The sequence below is a fragment of the Physeter macrocephalus genome, chromosome 9 (genome assembly GCF_002837175.3).
Source record: "Physeter macrocephalus isolate SW-GA chromosome 9, ASM283717v5, whole genome shotgun sequence".
NCBI classification, from domain to species: domain Eukaryota; kingdom Metazoa; phylum Chordata; class Mammalia; order Artiodactyla; family Physeteridae; genus Physeter; species Physeter macrocephalus.
Window position 1 is genome coordinate 5,584,216 of NC_041222.1, and position 15,135 is coordinate 5,599,350.

At 52.5% G+C, this 15,135-nt stretch overlaps 1 protein-coding gene across 1 annotated transcript in view; it reads left to right on the forward strand.

The window, feature by feature from the left end:
- The window catches only part of CDK5RAP2 (CDK5 regulatory subunit associated protein 2), a 197,073-nt gene extending 186,990 nt beyond the window's left edge, over positions 1-10,083 (forward strand). The window contains exons 36-38 of the mRNA XM_028493591.2: positions 5,597-5,723; positions 9,516-9,562; positions 9,991-10,083. Of these exons, the coding sequence (XP_028349392.1) occupies positions 5,597-5,723; positions 9,516-9,562; positions 9,991-10,047 (231 nt within the window). The 3' untranslated portion in view covers positions 10,048-10,083. The remainder of the gene's footprint in view (positions 1-5,596; positions 5,724-9,515; positions 9,563-9,990) is intronic.
- The last annotated feature ends 5,052 nt before the right edge of the window (positions 10,084-15,135 follow it).

Below are 15,135 nucleotides of genomic sequence, written 5' to 3' on the forward strand. Positions count from 1 at the left end.
CAGAAGACACAGGTGCTCCCTCCCGGCCGGCTGGCTCCTTGTCACCTCTCAGGTCTCAGCTTAAATGTTACTTCAGGGTCAGAGAGGGTTCCCGGTCACTTTATCATAGCATCCTCTTCTGCTTCATCCTAGCCCTTATCACAAGTTATAATTACATGCTTGTCTGTTTAACGTCTGTGCCCCTCTGTTTTCCATGAGGGGCCATGTCTGTTTTGTTCATATTTTTGAATGAATGAATGAGTAATTTCCTCTCATCCTCCCAAACTGGTACTTGCCCATATGATTTTTTTTTTTTTTTTTTTTTTTTTTTTTTTTTTTTTTTTTGAGGTATCCGGGCCTCTCACTAGATATCTGGCACTATGTTCCTTTATATATTTGGTTCAGTATTTTTTTTTTTTTTTTTTTTTTTTTTTTTTTTTTGCGGTACGCGGGCCTCTCACTGCCGTGGCCTCTCCCGATGCGGAGCACAGGCTCTGGACGCGCAGGCTCAGCGGCCGTGGCTCACGGGCTCAGCCGCTCCGCGGCATGTGGGATCTTCCCGGACCGGGGCACGAACCCGTGTCCCCTGCGTCGGCAGGCGGACTCTCAACCACTGCGCCACCAGGGAAGCCCCGCCCATATGATTTTTAAAGCTTGTGTCTGAACTAAACATTTCACCCTTGATGCAGTGTTTTTGACCTCAGTACCTAGTAATGTCTGTTAAATAGATGGAATGCAGTTCTTATTTCTATTATGTGAGTGTGTATAAATACAAATTAGAGTCACATTGATCTGCCCTGCTAGCAAATTAGTCTAAGGACTGGTCAGTGCTTGCGATGATTTGCCCCTTATTTCCGAGGGTTTCTCGGGTAATTGATTATGCTCACTTTAGCATCACAGAATTTTAGAGCCAGAAAAAGGACCTTGGAGATGGTCTGTTATGGCTGCTGGTGTACACAGACCCCTGTGTGGTGTTAAATTGCCTCTAGCCACTTTTCTGTCCCTGTCTATGTTTCATACAGTGCCTTTTTCTTGGTGTGAAATCTGTGCAAAGCAGATTTCCAAGTTTCCACCAGCAGCTCCAGTGGTTTTTTACTACCCGGTGTTTTCTCTGAGTGTCGTTAAATTGCCTTTTGCATCTCCTACAGTCAGTCCCTGGGACTACTCTGGAAAGTGTATATCATATATATCAGTTTATCTAAGAAAGTTGTGGGGAGACATACAAATATGTACACATATTCATTTATAAAAATGTTTTTAAGTGGAAGGATAAACAGTAACAGAACAGTCTACATGTAGGGGTGGGAAGGAAGAAGATGGAAGGACAGGGATAGAGGGTAGACTTCTCTGAATTGACCTTGTTTCATAAATTTGACTTTGAAAGTGTATAAATGCTTTACATAATTATAAATAAAAATAAATCCCAAAAAGCAATTTTTAAAAATTCCTAACAGGATGAAACAAACCAACTTTCCTGTGTATAGTATCGGAGGCATAACCACACAAAGAGGGAACATTTCAGGAATTCCCTGGCAGTCCAGTGGTTAGGACTCCGTACTTCCGCTGCAGGTGGCACAGGTTCGATCCCTGGTCAGGGAACTAAGATCCTGCAAGCCGCATGGCATGGCCAAAAAAAAGAAAAAGAAAAAAAAAAAAAAGAGGAAACATTTCAATGACTAAAACACAGTAATCTGACTATGTATTCCTAGTGGGCAAAAAGAACTGCCAACATTTTTTTAACTGTTTTCAGTGATTATATTGTTAGTAATGATATTTTTATGTATGTTTTGGAATTATTAAACTTTATCATAGGATAAAACAAATAACATGTTGAAATTTTTACTGTCAGGGAAGAGATACAAATTTAAAAAATCAAAGAAGTAAAAATCCTGTAATCCCTAATTTTAATTGGAAATACCAGTATGAACTCATGTTGTATTTTCTTTTTTAAAAATTTACTAGTTCTTTTTACTTAAAAGGCTCTAAAAATGTCCAATCCAGTGCCAGTGAGCACCTCTGGCACCAAATTATGGTTTCTAAATACCTTTTCTTACTAAAAGGAACTAGGACTCCTTGGAGAAATGGCTTGATTCTAGGTCTGGGGCAGGAAATGTACAGTATGGGCTTAGAACATCTTTTCATCCTAAGAAAAAAGAGAGAAAAGAGAGAATGAAACTTGCAGATTTACAGTGGTTCTCAGATGATGGTCCCTGGACTGTCAGTACCAGCATCATCTGGACATTTGGAAAGGCAAATTTTCAGGCCTCACCCCAGACCTACTGAATCAGAAAGTCTGAGAGTGGCCCCAGTGGTCTGTTTTTTACAAGTCTTCTTGGTAGCTCTGAGACCCACTGGATTAAAAGGAACTGGAGACATAACAGTCAAATGCAAAACGTGGCATTTATTTGGATGCTGAATCAAACCAGTTGTTTAAAAAAAAATTATAAAATTATGGTGCAATCCGGGCAGTGTATCTATTGACATCTAGTCGGTGATACTAAGCAGTCATTCTCATTATTTTAGATGTGATAATGACATTGTGGGTTTTTTTCTTTTTTAAAGAATCTTTTTCTTCTAGAGCTGTGTACTAAAATATTTTATGGATGAAATATGATTGGCTTCTAGGATTGATTTTAAAAATAATTTTAGGGTGAGGATGGGCAGGGATATAGATGAAACAAGTTTGGCCATGATTTGATAGCTGCTGAAACTGGTGGTTCATTATCTTATTCTTTCTACTTTTGTAAATGTTTGAGATTTTTCATTTTAAAAAACAAAACAACCAACCAAAAAAAAACAGTTCCAGAAGTCGGGCAGCACACTCATGAGTAAGTCCCAGCTCTGAGCTCAGCTCTGTGGCCCTGAGGAAGAGTTGTTGAGCTCCTGCTGGGTGTCAGGTACTCTGCTATACACTCAGCAACTCCTTTTATCCCTTACGGGAGGCTTCAGAGGGTTAAGTAGTATTATTCCCATTTTCTGGAAGTCAGAACTGAAATTCCCTTGCTCCATCATCTCAGCAGCTAGAAGCATCGGAGCTGGGCTCTGGAGCCCTGCTGTTTTTACCATGGCGTCTTCACCCTGTAACAATGAAGATTTTAGTTCAGAGGAACAGCAGACACATAACTAGTTAAAATTCGTCGTCCTCAGTGCCAGATAGAATTCAGGGCGTTCAGGGTGTTTTGAGAGCACAGGTGAACCCACCACTTGACAGATGGTCTCACAGCACCTACTCCGTGGCAGACGCTGGGTTTCAGAGGGAAGAATGGAGTTCTGCCCTCAGGGAGCTTGTAGTCTAGGAGGGGAAGCAAACAAGTAAATGACCAGTTACAATCCACCGTGAAATGGGCGGTGTTAGAGGAAGCACTGGGCACGATGGGCGCCCAAAGGAGCAGTAACCAACCTAGACTCCTGGTGGAGAAGGGTCTGAAGGAGACCTGGAGGGGGTCATGCCTGGGCTGACTTCAGAAAGAGCAGTAGAGGTTAGCCAGGCAAGGTGAGCAATCGTCGTTCTCCCTGTCTTCAGGCATCCTCTCTTCTGCGTCTCACTGTACCGCAGCGTGACGAGAGGGTCAGGCATCATCCCTGTTCTACAGATGTGGACCTAAGGCTCTGGATGTAGACTGACTTTGTCCCAGAATGTGTGGCCTACAAAGCCACCACCAGAACGTAAATCTCTGGGCGCTCAGCCTGAGGAAGAATCAAAGAAAACCTTATGTTTAAATTAGGATCTGTTTTGGAAGCACAGTTGAAGTCCTTGTAGCCGACACAATTGGTTAATCTTAAAAGTAGGTTAAAGTAGGGAATCAAAAAGTGATACATACCTTAAACATTTCAGTTTAACTTAAAACAGTTAAATGTACATTCATTTGCCACTCTTTTGATGTAGGGCCAGGGCCTTTTCTTTGAATATGGGTCTGCTGATTGAAGTTCCACATCTTCTTTCTTTCATAAACTACATCCATAATGTATGTCTGTCACTTCCAATTTCCGTTTCTTTCAGATGAAGAAAAAACTTAGGCGCTTGCAAAGCAATTTGAATATAGAATCCTTCTAGACTGTGTTCCTCCCACATCTTTTATTCACCCACACCTAATTTGCCAGAAATGTGGTTTTTTTAGTGACTCGTCTTTATCAAGTCTTTCCTGAAACATATGTTAGTTTTCATTCAACCGGTTCTCTCTTTTCATACACATATTTCATAGGTTTACTTAATACTTAATTAAATCATATAACTGATTACAAGCACAACAGCCATAAACAAGTCTACGGACAAACTGAAGTGGCTCTTCGTTAGCTGACAGCCCAACATCTCCCCTCTTGGGAGCAGAGGTATTTCAGTGTAGCACAGGGTGGCCTGTGCCGGGGTATCTTACAGTCCAGGTATTTTACGAGAAAGGGAGTGTCCTTAACCCCGTGAACGAGTTCAGTGGAGACTGGTTAAGACAGCCGCGATGGTGTTCATATTTTCACTTCAGGGCTCTGCGGACTCTGGTTTTGCCACCCATCCGCTCTCCTCACCTCTGGAAAATCAAAGCAGGTTCTCCTAATAGATCATACTCCCCTAATAATACCTTTATATTCTCTTTGTGTAAAGTAGATAGCTAGTGCGAACCTGCTGTAAAGCACAAGAAGCTCAGCTCGGTGCTCTGTGATGACGTAGGTGGGTGGGGGGGAGGGAGGCCCAAGAGGGAGGGGATAGAGGTGTACATACAGCTGATTCACTTCACTGTACAGCAGACACTAACACAACATTGTAAAGCAAGTATACTCCAATTAAAAAAAAAAGATTTAAGCATTAAAAAAATATCAGCGTTATAGTTTTTGGAAAAAAACCCCTCAATGCTGATAAATTAAGAAAATGATTATTCCAGATGCCATCTCTCAGAAATAGAACACTATAAACATTTTCGTGATGTCTCTCTCATCAAGTAGTTTAGACATCTTGATATACACACCTATGGATAGAAATACATGTGTTCAATTTTACGAAACAGGAGTGCGTGGTGCACAATAGCTGTTCTGGGCTCTTCTGTCGCTAATTATGATCATCTTTCAATGTCAGTAAATGAAGTTCTACAGCATCATTTTTAACAGCTGCAAAATCATTCCATTGTACTAAGTACCGTAGTTGAGTTATCTAAATCCCCATTGAAACAAATCAGGGGTTTTTTTTAACAGCTGCAAAATCATTCCATTGTACTAAGTACCGTAGTTGAGTTATCTAAATCCCCATTGAGACAAATCAGGGGTTTTTTTGTCCTGCTGTGAACAGTGCTGAGGTGAACATACTGGAGCGCAGGCATCTTCTCGTGCCTGCGTTACCATTCCTTGGGGTAAATGCCCAAGTGTAGCATTGCTGGGTCAGAGGGTTGAGCACATTTTACGTCCTGCTGCATCTCGCCGGGCGTGGTTCCACCTGGGCTGTGCCAGTTCACAGCTCCACCAGCAGTCGTGAGAGGGCTTTGCCCGCACCCTCACTGCCATCTGACCAGCAGAACATGGCTTCTAGTTTTTATTCAAATACCTTTGAGCACTTTTTATGTGGTTTTTGTAATTCTTTCTGTATGATCTGACGTTTATATTCTTTGTTCATTTTTCGAATTCCCTTTCTCTTTAGACTGGAGAGTTGAAGGCAGAGATCAGCAAACTACACAAAAAATTGTGTGAACAAGAAAAGAAGTTGCAAAACACCATGAAGCTGTTGCAGCTGAGCAAGAACCAGGAGAAAGTCATCTTTGATCAGTGTGAGTAGTTGCGGGGTGGCCACCACGTCTGACCACTGCCTGCCTCTGAGGACTAAAATCCCAGCCCTGGGTTGTCCTCACACCTCCTGTTGATGGGTTTCCTTTCATACCTCACCCTTCCTGACCCACCCAGACAGATGAATTCACTTAACAGACCTCCGTGGAGGGGCCGCTCGGTGCCAGGGACCGTCACCTCCCTGGGGAGACGGGAGTGTGGCGTGCAGTGACGGGAACATGTGTAGGGGCTCGGGGAGCACTGAGGCTGGATGCGGGGGGGTCACTCTGTCCTGGGAGGTGCCTTCTTGGACGAAGAGACGCCTGACCTGAGTCTTCAAGGGGGAGTCGGTGTTGGTCAGGCGGACGGGGGACAGTGTAGGCAAGGCCAGAGGGACAAGGAGTGAGACTGCCCGTGAGGAAAGCCGACAGTGGCTCGTGTCGCTGGAGTTGGGGCTGCCCGTGGCACGTGGAGGTGCGAGGGGCCTCGGGTGGCAGCCGCGGGGGCTCCCACTCCGCACGGACTGTCCATCTGCGTCGAGGAGGGCCTGCTGGCGGTCGGTCCGGGCAGGTGAGGAGGGCCTGCGGCCAGGCAGTAGGATCCAGAGGAGGGCACCGAGTTGAGAAAGACACTCCTAGACAGACACGGAAGCGCAAGGCCGGAGACATCCAATAGCGCTTGTAAGGTGGCCCCAGCCCCGGCCCAGGGGCTTCGGAGGCGCAGACCACCTGCCCGCCGTCAGCCCCCGGCACCCGTGCCCTCGTGCGCGCGGCGGAGCCTCCTAGCAGCACAGGCCCCTCCAGGCCTTGGGTGGCCAGCCTCTCGACATCCCTGAGTCACGAGGGGCCTTGTGGACCAGACCCGAGAAGGAGCCGCGGGGCTCACGGCGTCCGTCGTGTGTTAGGTCCCCTTGGCTGAGCACGGAGGGGCCGGGAGGCGGGGAGGGGCTGAAAGATGGTGAGGAGGCGGCCCTGGCAGACCGGTGGGTGTCCGTGGGGTTCCCGCTTGGGGGTTCAAGTCACTGGCAGAGAAGAGGAGCGCTGGAGGTGGCGGGTTGGGGGGAGAGCCATCGAGGCCATGCCTGAGGTAGCTGTGGGCCAGCTGGGTCAGGCCCCTGGAGCAGCTTTTGAGGAGGTGGGAAGCGTGCTTTCGTACAGCCCCCAGGTCCGGGGAACACTGGCGCTCTCGGCGTTGGCATTGCCCTGTAGCCGTTGTCCCAGACAGTCACAGGGAACATGAAGTTACCCCCGTTTGCAGGTGAGCGTATTTCGGAAGTAGGTTCAGATGGGTGAGTTACCACGGCAGGTCCAGAGGACAGAACCCAGCCCTGAGTCCCGGGTCGCTGAGCCTGCCATCGTCAGTGAGCGCGGCTCAGATCTCCACTCTCCTGCGTGACCTGGAATAAATGACTTGAACTCTCTGAGCTTTAGATTCCTTATCTCTAACCGGAGATGGTAATCCAGAGGACTCGGACTGGCCGGATGGGCCTGGATTTCTCATCACAGCTTTATAAAAAAGTGCCCCTGTTTTCTCCTCTGTAAAAGAGGGATGGTAGTGGTACCTCAACTTTCTGGTACTCTTCCTGGGACAGAGGGGTGCTCAATAAGTGATAGTTCTCTGACTCCTTTATTCCGTGAGCTCAGACTGAATTCTGTGCATGCGGGTGGCGGCAAACCCTTAATAGTCAGAAAGACCTCAAACGTGTCGTAGCGTCTCCCGTGCTCAAGACGGTGCCCCCTCTCCGCATCTCCCTCCGAGGCCCGGCACAGAGTCGGCGTCGGCTGAGGGGAGGGCTTGCCCAAGCTTGCACAGCTGCTGACTGAGCCGGGCCTGTGACTTGCCCCAAAGACCCCAAACCCCGCCAGCCTCCCAGGGTCTGCTCTGGCTCTAAGGGACAGAGTGGAAGTTGGGGTAGTGTCCCCTCCTCTCCCTTCCCCGCCTGGTGACGAGGAAGAGCCAGGGCCTGGGGCTGCTCCCTGCCTGAGCCAAGGCGGACACTCCAGCTCCTCCCAGAGTCTGCAGGGAGAGGAGGGAAAGGGTGACTGTGAGACCCTCCCCACGGGACCTGGAACCGCCCACTTCACTTCCCGCCTGTAGACAGGAATCCCTGGTGGGTGTGCACTGAGGTCACAGCTGGCAAACCACCTGTCACCGCTGGACACCACTGAGGCTGGTGTCCTCCTTGCCAGTGCCCTGCTGAGGTGGAAAGAGCAGGTGCGGAGTCAGGCAGACCTGGGTTCTAGTCACGCCTCTGCCTGGGGCCAGCCTTGATTTGGGACAGGCTCTTCCCCGCTGTGTCCCTGGGGCTTCTCATCTCAGTGGGAGTTTCTTGCTCTGAACGTGGGCAGTGCTGTTCAGACGTGGGGCCCCTTCACACTTGCGCCAGGTGAGACTTAGCTCGTTCCGTACTTTCAGTACTGTTTTAACGTGATTTTTAACCTCCACAGCCATGGTACCGAATCTTTTCCGGGTCACAGGCTCCTTGGCGAACCTCAGGAGAGGGGATCTCTCTCCCCAGAAGGATGCACGCATCCTTGTACACACAAAGATTTGCACATGGTTTCTGAGGATTTAGGACGCTCCAATGCATAGCCTTGGGCCCAGCTTAAGAATGTCTGCCCTGCGGCGTGGGGCTGGGGCAGGGCACAGAGAGGCACTGGGCACCTCTGAAATTCACTTTGCCCAGTTAAAAACAAAGCCCACACCATCTGTCCCCTCCCGCGGTGTCACAGATTGCAAACAGACTTCTTTACCTCCAGATGGAAATTTTCGTGAGGCAAGAAATATTTTCTCAAGGCCACCACATGGCACCTATTCCGAATAAGCCATTGGGCAGCTGGGCCGTGTGTACCGACAGGGAGACTGTCTCAGCCTTGGGCCCCACTGGCCAAAGGCCCAGTTCCAGAAGCCTGTGTGTCCTCCCTGGGGGTAGCCGGAGTCCCTGGCCATCACCAAAGCCTGTTTAAGGTGGATCCCTTATCGGGCCGATCTCCCCTCGGTGCCTCGGTGGCGGCATTCCTGCTGCCGCTGGCGTTTGTTGGACAAGACGAGGACTGAGGGAAGAAGCCACCTTACTTTACAGTTGCTGCCCTGAAGGCGGGCACTCCCCCCTCCACCCTCCCCTCCCCCGTGGGTTCTGATGCGCCGGGGGTCTGCCTCACACAGCTCGGGGGGCATCAGTCAGATCACAGGGACCTGTGAGGTCCTCCCGCCCCGCCCGCTGCTGTCCAGGTAGAGTGTGCCTGGCCCAGGGAGCCACTGGAGGGCAGCTCAGGAGAGAGACGCCCACGGTCCGGTCCTCCTCCCCGTCATCAGGCCCCCGCGCCGAGGACTGCTGTGCCCTCGACCCTCGACTTGGCCTTCCCGTGTGGGTTTGCTTGGAGCGGGCGCACCCCCTTCCCGGGGGCGCTGAGGGGCCCTAGTCAGGTGCAGGCCTCTCCCCTACCCGGCACCACGAGCCCAGCCCGCGGAGGCGGGCCCTGGGGGTCCTGCGGGCCCTGCGGAGCCTCACTTTCCGTCTGTAACGTGGTGTCGCTCGCTCTGCCTTCAAGTATCGCTGAGGTTGTGGCTTAGCCTGGACTTGAGGAGGGGTCTCTGGCCCACCCTCTCTGATGGGCTTTTTGATCCTGGCGTGTGTGATGGGGCAGGTGGGGCCTTACACGTCTGGGTCTGGATGCTACAGGGCTGACCACACGCCTGAGCCATGTGGGGCTTGGGGGCTCCTCCCCGCGTTTGGCTTTTACACTGTCTTCCTGGGCATCTGCGTCTAATCTTCCTGTTCTTTGCTCTTTCCTTAGTGGTTGTTACGCACAAAATCCTTCGGAAGGCCAGAGGAAACCTGGAGGTGATGCCCCTTTGAGAAAGCCATTTGGGGGATGGGAATGGGTGTGGGGCTGGCTATGGCTTCTTTTGAAAAACGAAGTTGAAGGCGAAACCCGGTCACATGTTCTCTGTCAGTTGTATTCTTCTGCCAGCAGCGCATGAAAAGTTTCATTTCATCATGCCGTGTTTTTGATGGTTGTTCTAATTATTGGTATGCTGGTTTTTTTTTTTTTTTACCAGTGAGAAATACAGCAAACGATGCCTGGCACATAGTAGGCGTTTGATAAATATTTCATTATCATCTGGTTCTATAAATATTTACTGATCAAAGAGTATGTCTTTGAAAGTAGTTTCAGAATAGCGTTCTCACCATTAATTCTGTCAGTAATCTTACTCCAGAAACCCTCCGTGGGACCTAAAATTCTCATTGTTTTCCCTCCCTCCTCCTAGCTTAGGCCCGGGAGCGCCCATCCTGGAACGTCCAGTCCCAGCAGGCCAGGCTCCTGAGGAGAACTTTCAGCCAATAAAGCTTGTGGTTCCCCACTTAGCTCGTCCTGTCTCTTTGTTACAAGCGTGGTTCCCGCTTATTGAGGGGAGAAGGGCTGTCTGGCCAAAGGAGACCTATCTTTCACCTTAAGATTGGCGTGGAGTTGTTGTCAGATAGGGTGGGAGCTTCCAGGCGCCAGGCCTCCCACCTCCGGGCCGGCGCGGAGCTGGGGCGTTACTCTCAGGCACGGCGGTGGGCTCGCGTCCCCCCCCGCCCCTCGCCCCCCCGGATGTGCTCGGTGCTCAGCCAGCCCCGCAGTTGGGAGATGCTCATTAAACGACTCATTTCAACCTGGTGACGCAGTTATTTTGTGCAGAACGTAAAGCCCAGGACAGCCTGGGGGTCTTGGGACTGGCGTGGCTCTCAGAGGTCGCCTGAGCTTTGTGCTGAGCCACTCAGTGTCCAGAGAGGAACGATGCCACGTGGTGTGGCCAGGGTGCCTGGTGCGCCCTCGGCACTGCACAGTGACAGCTCGGTGACGTGCGGAGCAGCGCCCTGCAGGGGTGCCGTGCCCAGCGTGGGAAAGACCCAGCGAGGCCTGGGGCGGGGACTTGGCATTGCAGTGTCCTGACGGTGGTGGTGGTCTTTCCTCCCCACTGTCCCTCCTGCCTGGTGCATTTGCCACACCTGAGCTGCATTTGTCCTGCCCGAGCTTCACAGTGTCCCCGAGAAGTAAACAGGGTAGGGCTTGGCCCCGGGTTCAGATGAGCCTGCAGACTGGCCCAGGGCACCCCAAGAGGCACTGACCGAGGGGGGCTCCCCGGCCATGCCCTGACGCGACGCTGCATGCCCTGCTCTGCTCTCTCTGCCTCACGGCCCCAGCCCCGTGCCCACCACCTCGGAGCCAGTGAGCAGCCGGGCAGCTGGGCCTCGTTTGTCAGCCCACAACTGGGAGCATTTTGAACCCCGACTGGGTCTGCTCTCTGTCCCTCTTCCTGCCCTCATCCTGGGCCTTTCTGCATCCACCCTGGTTTGCTCTCCGTGTGCATCACTCGTGCTGACATTCTGCCCTCTGTCCACTGCCTCCTGTCCATCAGCCTGCTCACTCCCTTGTCTCCCCCCACTGCTTGGACCGCTTGGAGATCCTCGTCTCTGCTCCCTTTACCTCTGTCCCCGTCCACAGGCTCCTTTCTGTGGTTCCTTTTCCTTTTCCAGCTGGTCCCTCCTTGGCCCTGCAGCAGACCAGGTGTAGAGAGAAAGCCCGGTCTGACCACCGTGCGGCCCCGCGCTCACCGCTAACAGGTCTCCGGGGCCCCGGTCTGCTCCTGCGGCACCTGCGGCTCCTTGCCTCGCTCCCTTGCCTCCGCGCTCCAGGCAGACGGCGCTGACTTCAGCTCCTGGGAGCTTCCCAGCCTCGGCCCGGGATGCTCCCTCTCCGGAATGCTCTCCCACCGTTTCCTTGCCGAGGCAGCTTCGAGTGGTCCTTCAGGAATCCGCCCCCCACCGTGGGGTGGCGGAGTGACGTGGCTCCATCGCTCAGTCCGGCACGGCCTGTGGGCTCCCCCACCCGTGACCTCCCTGGAGGTGGGGACTCTGGGGAGGTCAGGACCACTCACGTGTCCACAGGACAGCCGAGTGACCGTCCAAGGCCCTTAGCTTATGAGTGGTTGGTAGGGCCGGGCCTGATCCCTCGTGTCCTTCCAAACCCCGACCCGCTCGCGCTGCTGCCCCAGCAGCTCCCGAGACACGACGGTGACCTGACGTGATGTGATCGCATCAGCTGGAGGCAGGGGGAGCAGGGGAGCAGAAGCCCGGGCTGGGAGTCGGCCTGGGCCTCTCATCCCAGGGCCGCACCTCTTCTCCTGCCCATCAAGTGGTGGGCGGGCACGTGGTCAGTAAGGACCTTCTCCGCTTGGGTTCCTGTCATGGCGCTGCGGAGGGAGAGGGAGGCCGGGATCTAGACCCGAGTGGGACGCTTCTGTTACAGGTCTCCACACCTGTGAGATGGGGATTGCCTTTCAGCCCAGACCTGCTCACACGGGGTGAACCTGTGTAATTTGGAAATAGCTGAACAATAAGAGCCTTTCCAAAAATCAGTGACTCTTCTTCAGTGGCTAGTCTCAAGCGAGTTTTGGAAGCACAGTTTGCAGTTCTCATGGTTGATGTGCGCAAACGCAGCAGTGTAAGTGGGGGGTAGGGGTGGAGTTGGGGGTTAGGTGGTGTAGTGCAGTGGTTAGAGCTCAGGCTAGCCTTGGAAGCCAGACCCCGATTCAGATGCACCCACAGTTAGTGCCTGCTTCATTGCTAGTTCTGAGTGTATTGCCTGGCACGTGGTTGGCCTGTGGGAGCTGGAAAGGCTGCGAGGGGGGACCATGGTTCATCCCGGCCCATTGGGTGGTAAACCCAGGATGCCTGAGAGCAGGGGCTTCTGGGACTCCAGCTGGCCATTTGCTTTAGTCACCCACAGCTTTTCGGCTTTTCAGGAACACAATAATCCAAAGCAAAGTGTATTTTTATCCCCCAGTTTGGAATCGTGTAAAATATTCCCAGCCTTGGGCTAGTGAAGGCCCGCCCTCCTCTGGGAGGTGGAGGAGCCGAGCAGCAGGACGTGTCTGGGCTGGATTAGGGCCAGGAACAAACTCCACAGATAAAGACAATTTGGACCCTCCGGGAAAGTTCCATTGTCCCTGGTGAGTTAATTTTACCAGCAGCTGAATTCTGGGGGCTCTGAAGCCCTAATCAGAACCGGTGTCAATTTCCCCCTTGGTGAAATTAACCACCACGTGTGCCTGAGCAGCCAGCCACCTGAGAGAAGCAGCTGCAGGGGCTAAATACCCAGCGAGAAGGAGGGGGAGAGAGGCACCAGCCCTCTGCCCGTGGGCGCGCTCGCCCCCCACTGGCTGGCACCCACCTGATTAGCGGTAGCCACGCTGGGCATCGTCTGGTTTATCTGTACCACCTGCCCATTTTACAAGTGAGAAAACTGAGGGGTGGAGCGTCACCTGAGCACGTGCTGGAGCCAGAATTTGAACGCGAGTCTGCTGAAACCTGTTCTCGAAATGATCCTGTCCTCTGAATTACACAGGGTCTCCCTGAAATGCTGTCTCTTCCAAAACCTGCAGCCCTTCCCCGTGTTACAACCCAGGTATTCTCCCTCTGCTCTTTCCACCAAGACGTCTGGGTGACCAGAGCTGGAGCCCAGAGACACACAGTTGACTTCTTCGCCACAGCCGCCCTGAGAACTGCTTGTAAATGGGGCTGTGGACGGGAGGAAGAGTGATCTTGTTAATAAGCTCGCCGCAGTGTGGAGCGGAGAAACCTGCCTGGGGGCCCCTGACCCTGCCAAATTGCCTCTTCACTCTTGGCCATATTTTAAGTCTAACTCAAAAATTCAATTATCGAAATTACTCATCCCGTCTCCAGAGAAGCCCAGGACGCTGCCTTCGGGGCCAGTCGTGTTTACCTCTTGCCGCAGATGGGGCCTTCCCAGCTCACTCTGCTGGGGGCCAGGTGGGGTGGGCGGGGGCGGGTCCAGAGGCCCAGGGTCTTGCTGTGGCTCTTGGGACTCCTAATAGAACCTGCTTCCGTTCCCTCATCTGCAAGATGATGATGGGGAAGGATAAAGATTTATAACGGCTGGGAGGCCCGGACATTGGCCAAATCACTGGGGTTTGCTTGTTCGTTCATCTCCGTGAAGGTCCTGCCTCTGGCCAGCAGCACGTGCTGGAGGCATCCTCGACACCTCCTTCTCCCTCACCCGCTGTGTCTCGTCCACGACCATGGCCTCACTATCCACTCTACCTCTCAAGGCCATTCCTCACTCATCTCCAGATGGTCCACCTTGGACCGTCGTCTCTCACCTGGACCACTTGCTGCAATGGCTTCCCAGCTGGCCTCCCCACATCCACCCCTACCCTCTTCAAATGTCCCCACCCATAGCTAGAGCTCAAAATGTAAAGCTGATCCTATTATCTTCTTGGTTTAAAATGTTGAATGCTTCCCATTGCGCTTAGCATCGCCTGCAGGCCCTGGGTGTTCTGAGCCCTGCCCATTCCTCCTTCCCCACCAGCCGCCTGCCCTCTCAGCTCCCCATGCTCCAGTTTCATAGGGCGTTCCTCTCTCCAGCCACAGGGCCTTTGCACATGCTGCCCCCTGCCTAGCACGCTCCCGTCCACTTCCCTGGCTTCTCTTATTTCTCTTGCTAGTTGCCTCAGAGCCTAGTCAGAGGATTTTTTCCGATTAGGAGCCCCTATCATTCACTCTCACATATGATGATTCCCCCTCACTGGCACTTGGCCACAGTTGTGGCTTTGGATTGTGTGAGTGTGATTTTGGGGCGCTTATGCTCCCCTCCCCCCCATCACTAGCTGGGAGGGCATGAAGGCACAGACCCCGTGTGATTTGCTCACCACTCTGGCCCCAGTGCCAGCCACAGGCCAGCAAATATATTCACTCACCAGACATTCCCAAAACTTTTCCCACTGCCTTCTGGAAGGACTCAGATCGATGGGGAGAACAGACAAGTAATGAGGCCAATAGGGAAGGCTTGTTCAGGGGCTCCTGTGAGCTGGGCAGGCATTGTAAAGTTATCACAGGTCATCATGTGAAACCCTATGGGGGAGATGCTGCTTTTCTCAGATAAAGGACTGACTGGGACACAGAGTGACCTGCCCAAGATCACACGGCCAGTCGGCCGTGGAGCTGGATTCAGACGGAGGCCAGCAGGCTGCAGAGCCCAGGTCCCCACCACTGTGCTACGTGCAAGCACAGTTCAGTATGGTAAGTGCAAGGTGGCTCAGGTGGGCTGGGGTGTGATCCTCACCGGCAAGGTGTCCAGAAGGTTCCTGCCTCCAGTTCCAAAGCCCGCCCTGTCCCAGGCTTGGCCTCAGCCTCTCCATCCTGAACAGGAGACGGGGAGCTGGAGCCACGTCTAGCTAGCTCACCCCTCTAGCCTCCGTCCAGGTTTCCCAGGGCCCTTTCAGCACATTCATTTTGACCCCATCCTTGGAGAAGTGGTTATCCGCACCTGACCCCAGAGGGCAGCACTGGGCCTGGTGAGCCCCTCTCCTACTGGATCACGATGTTAACAAAACCACACAGTGTTTTCA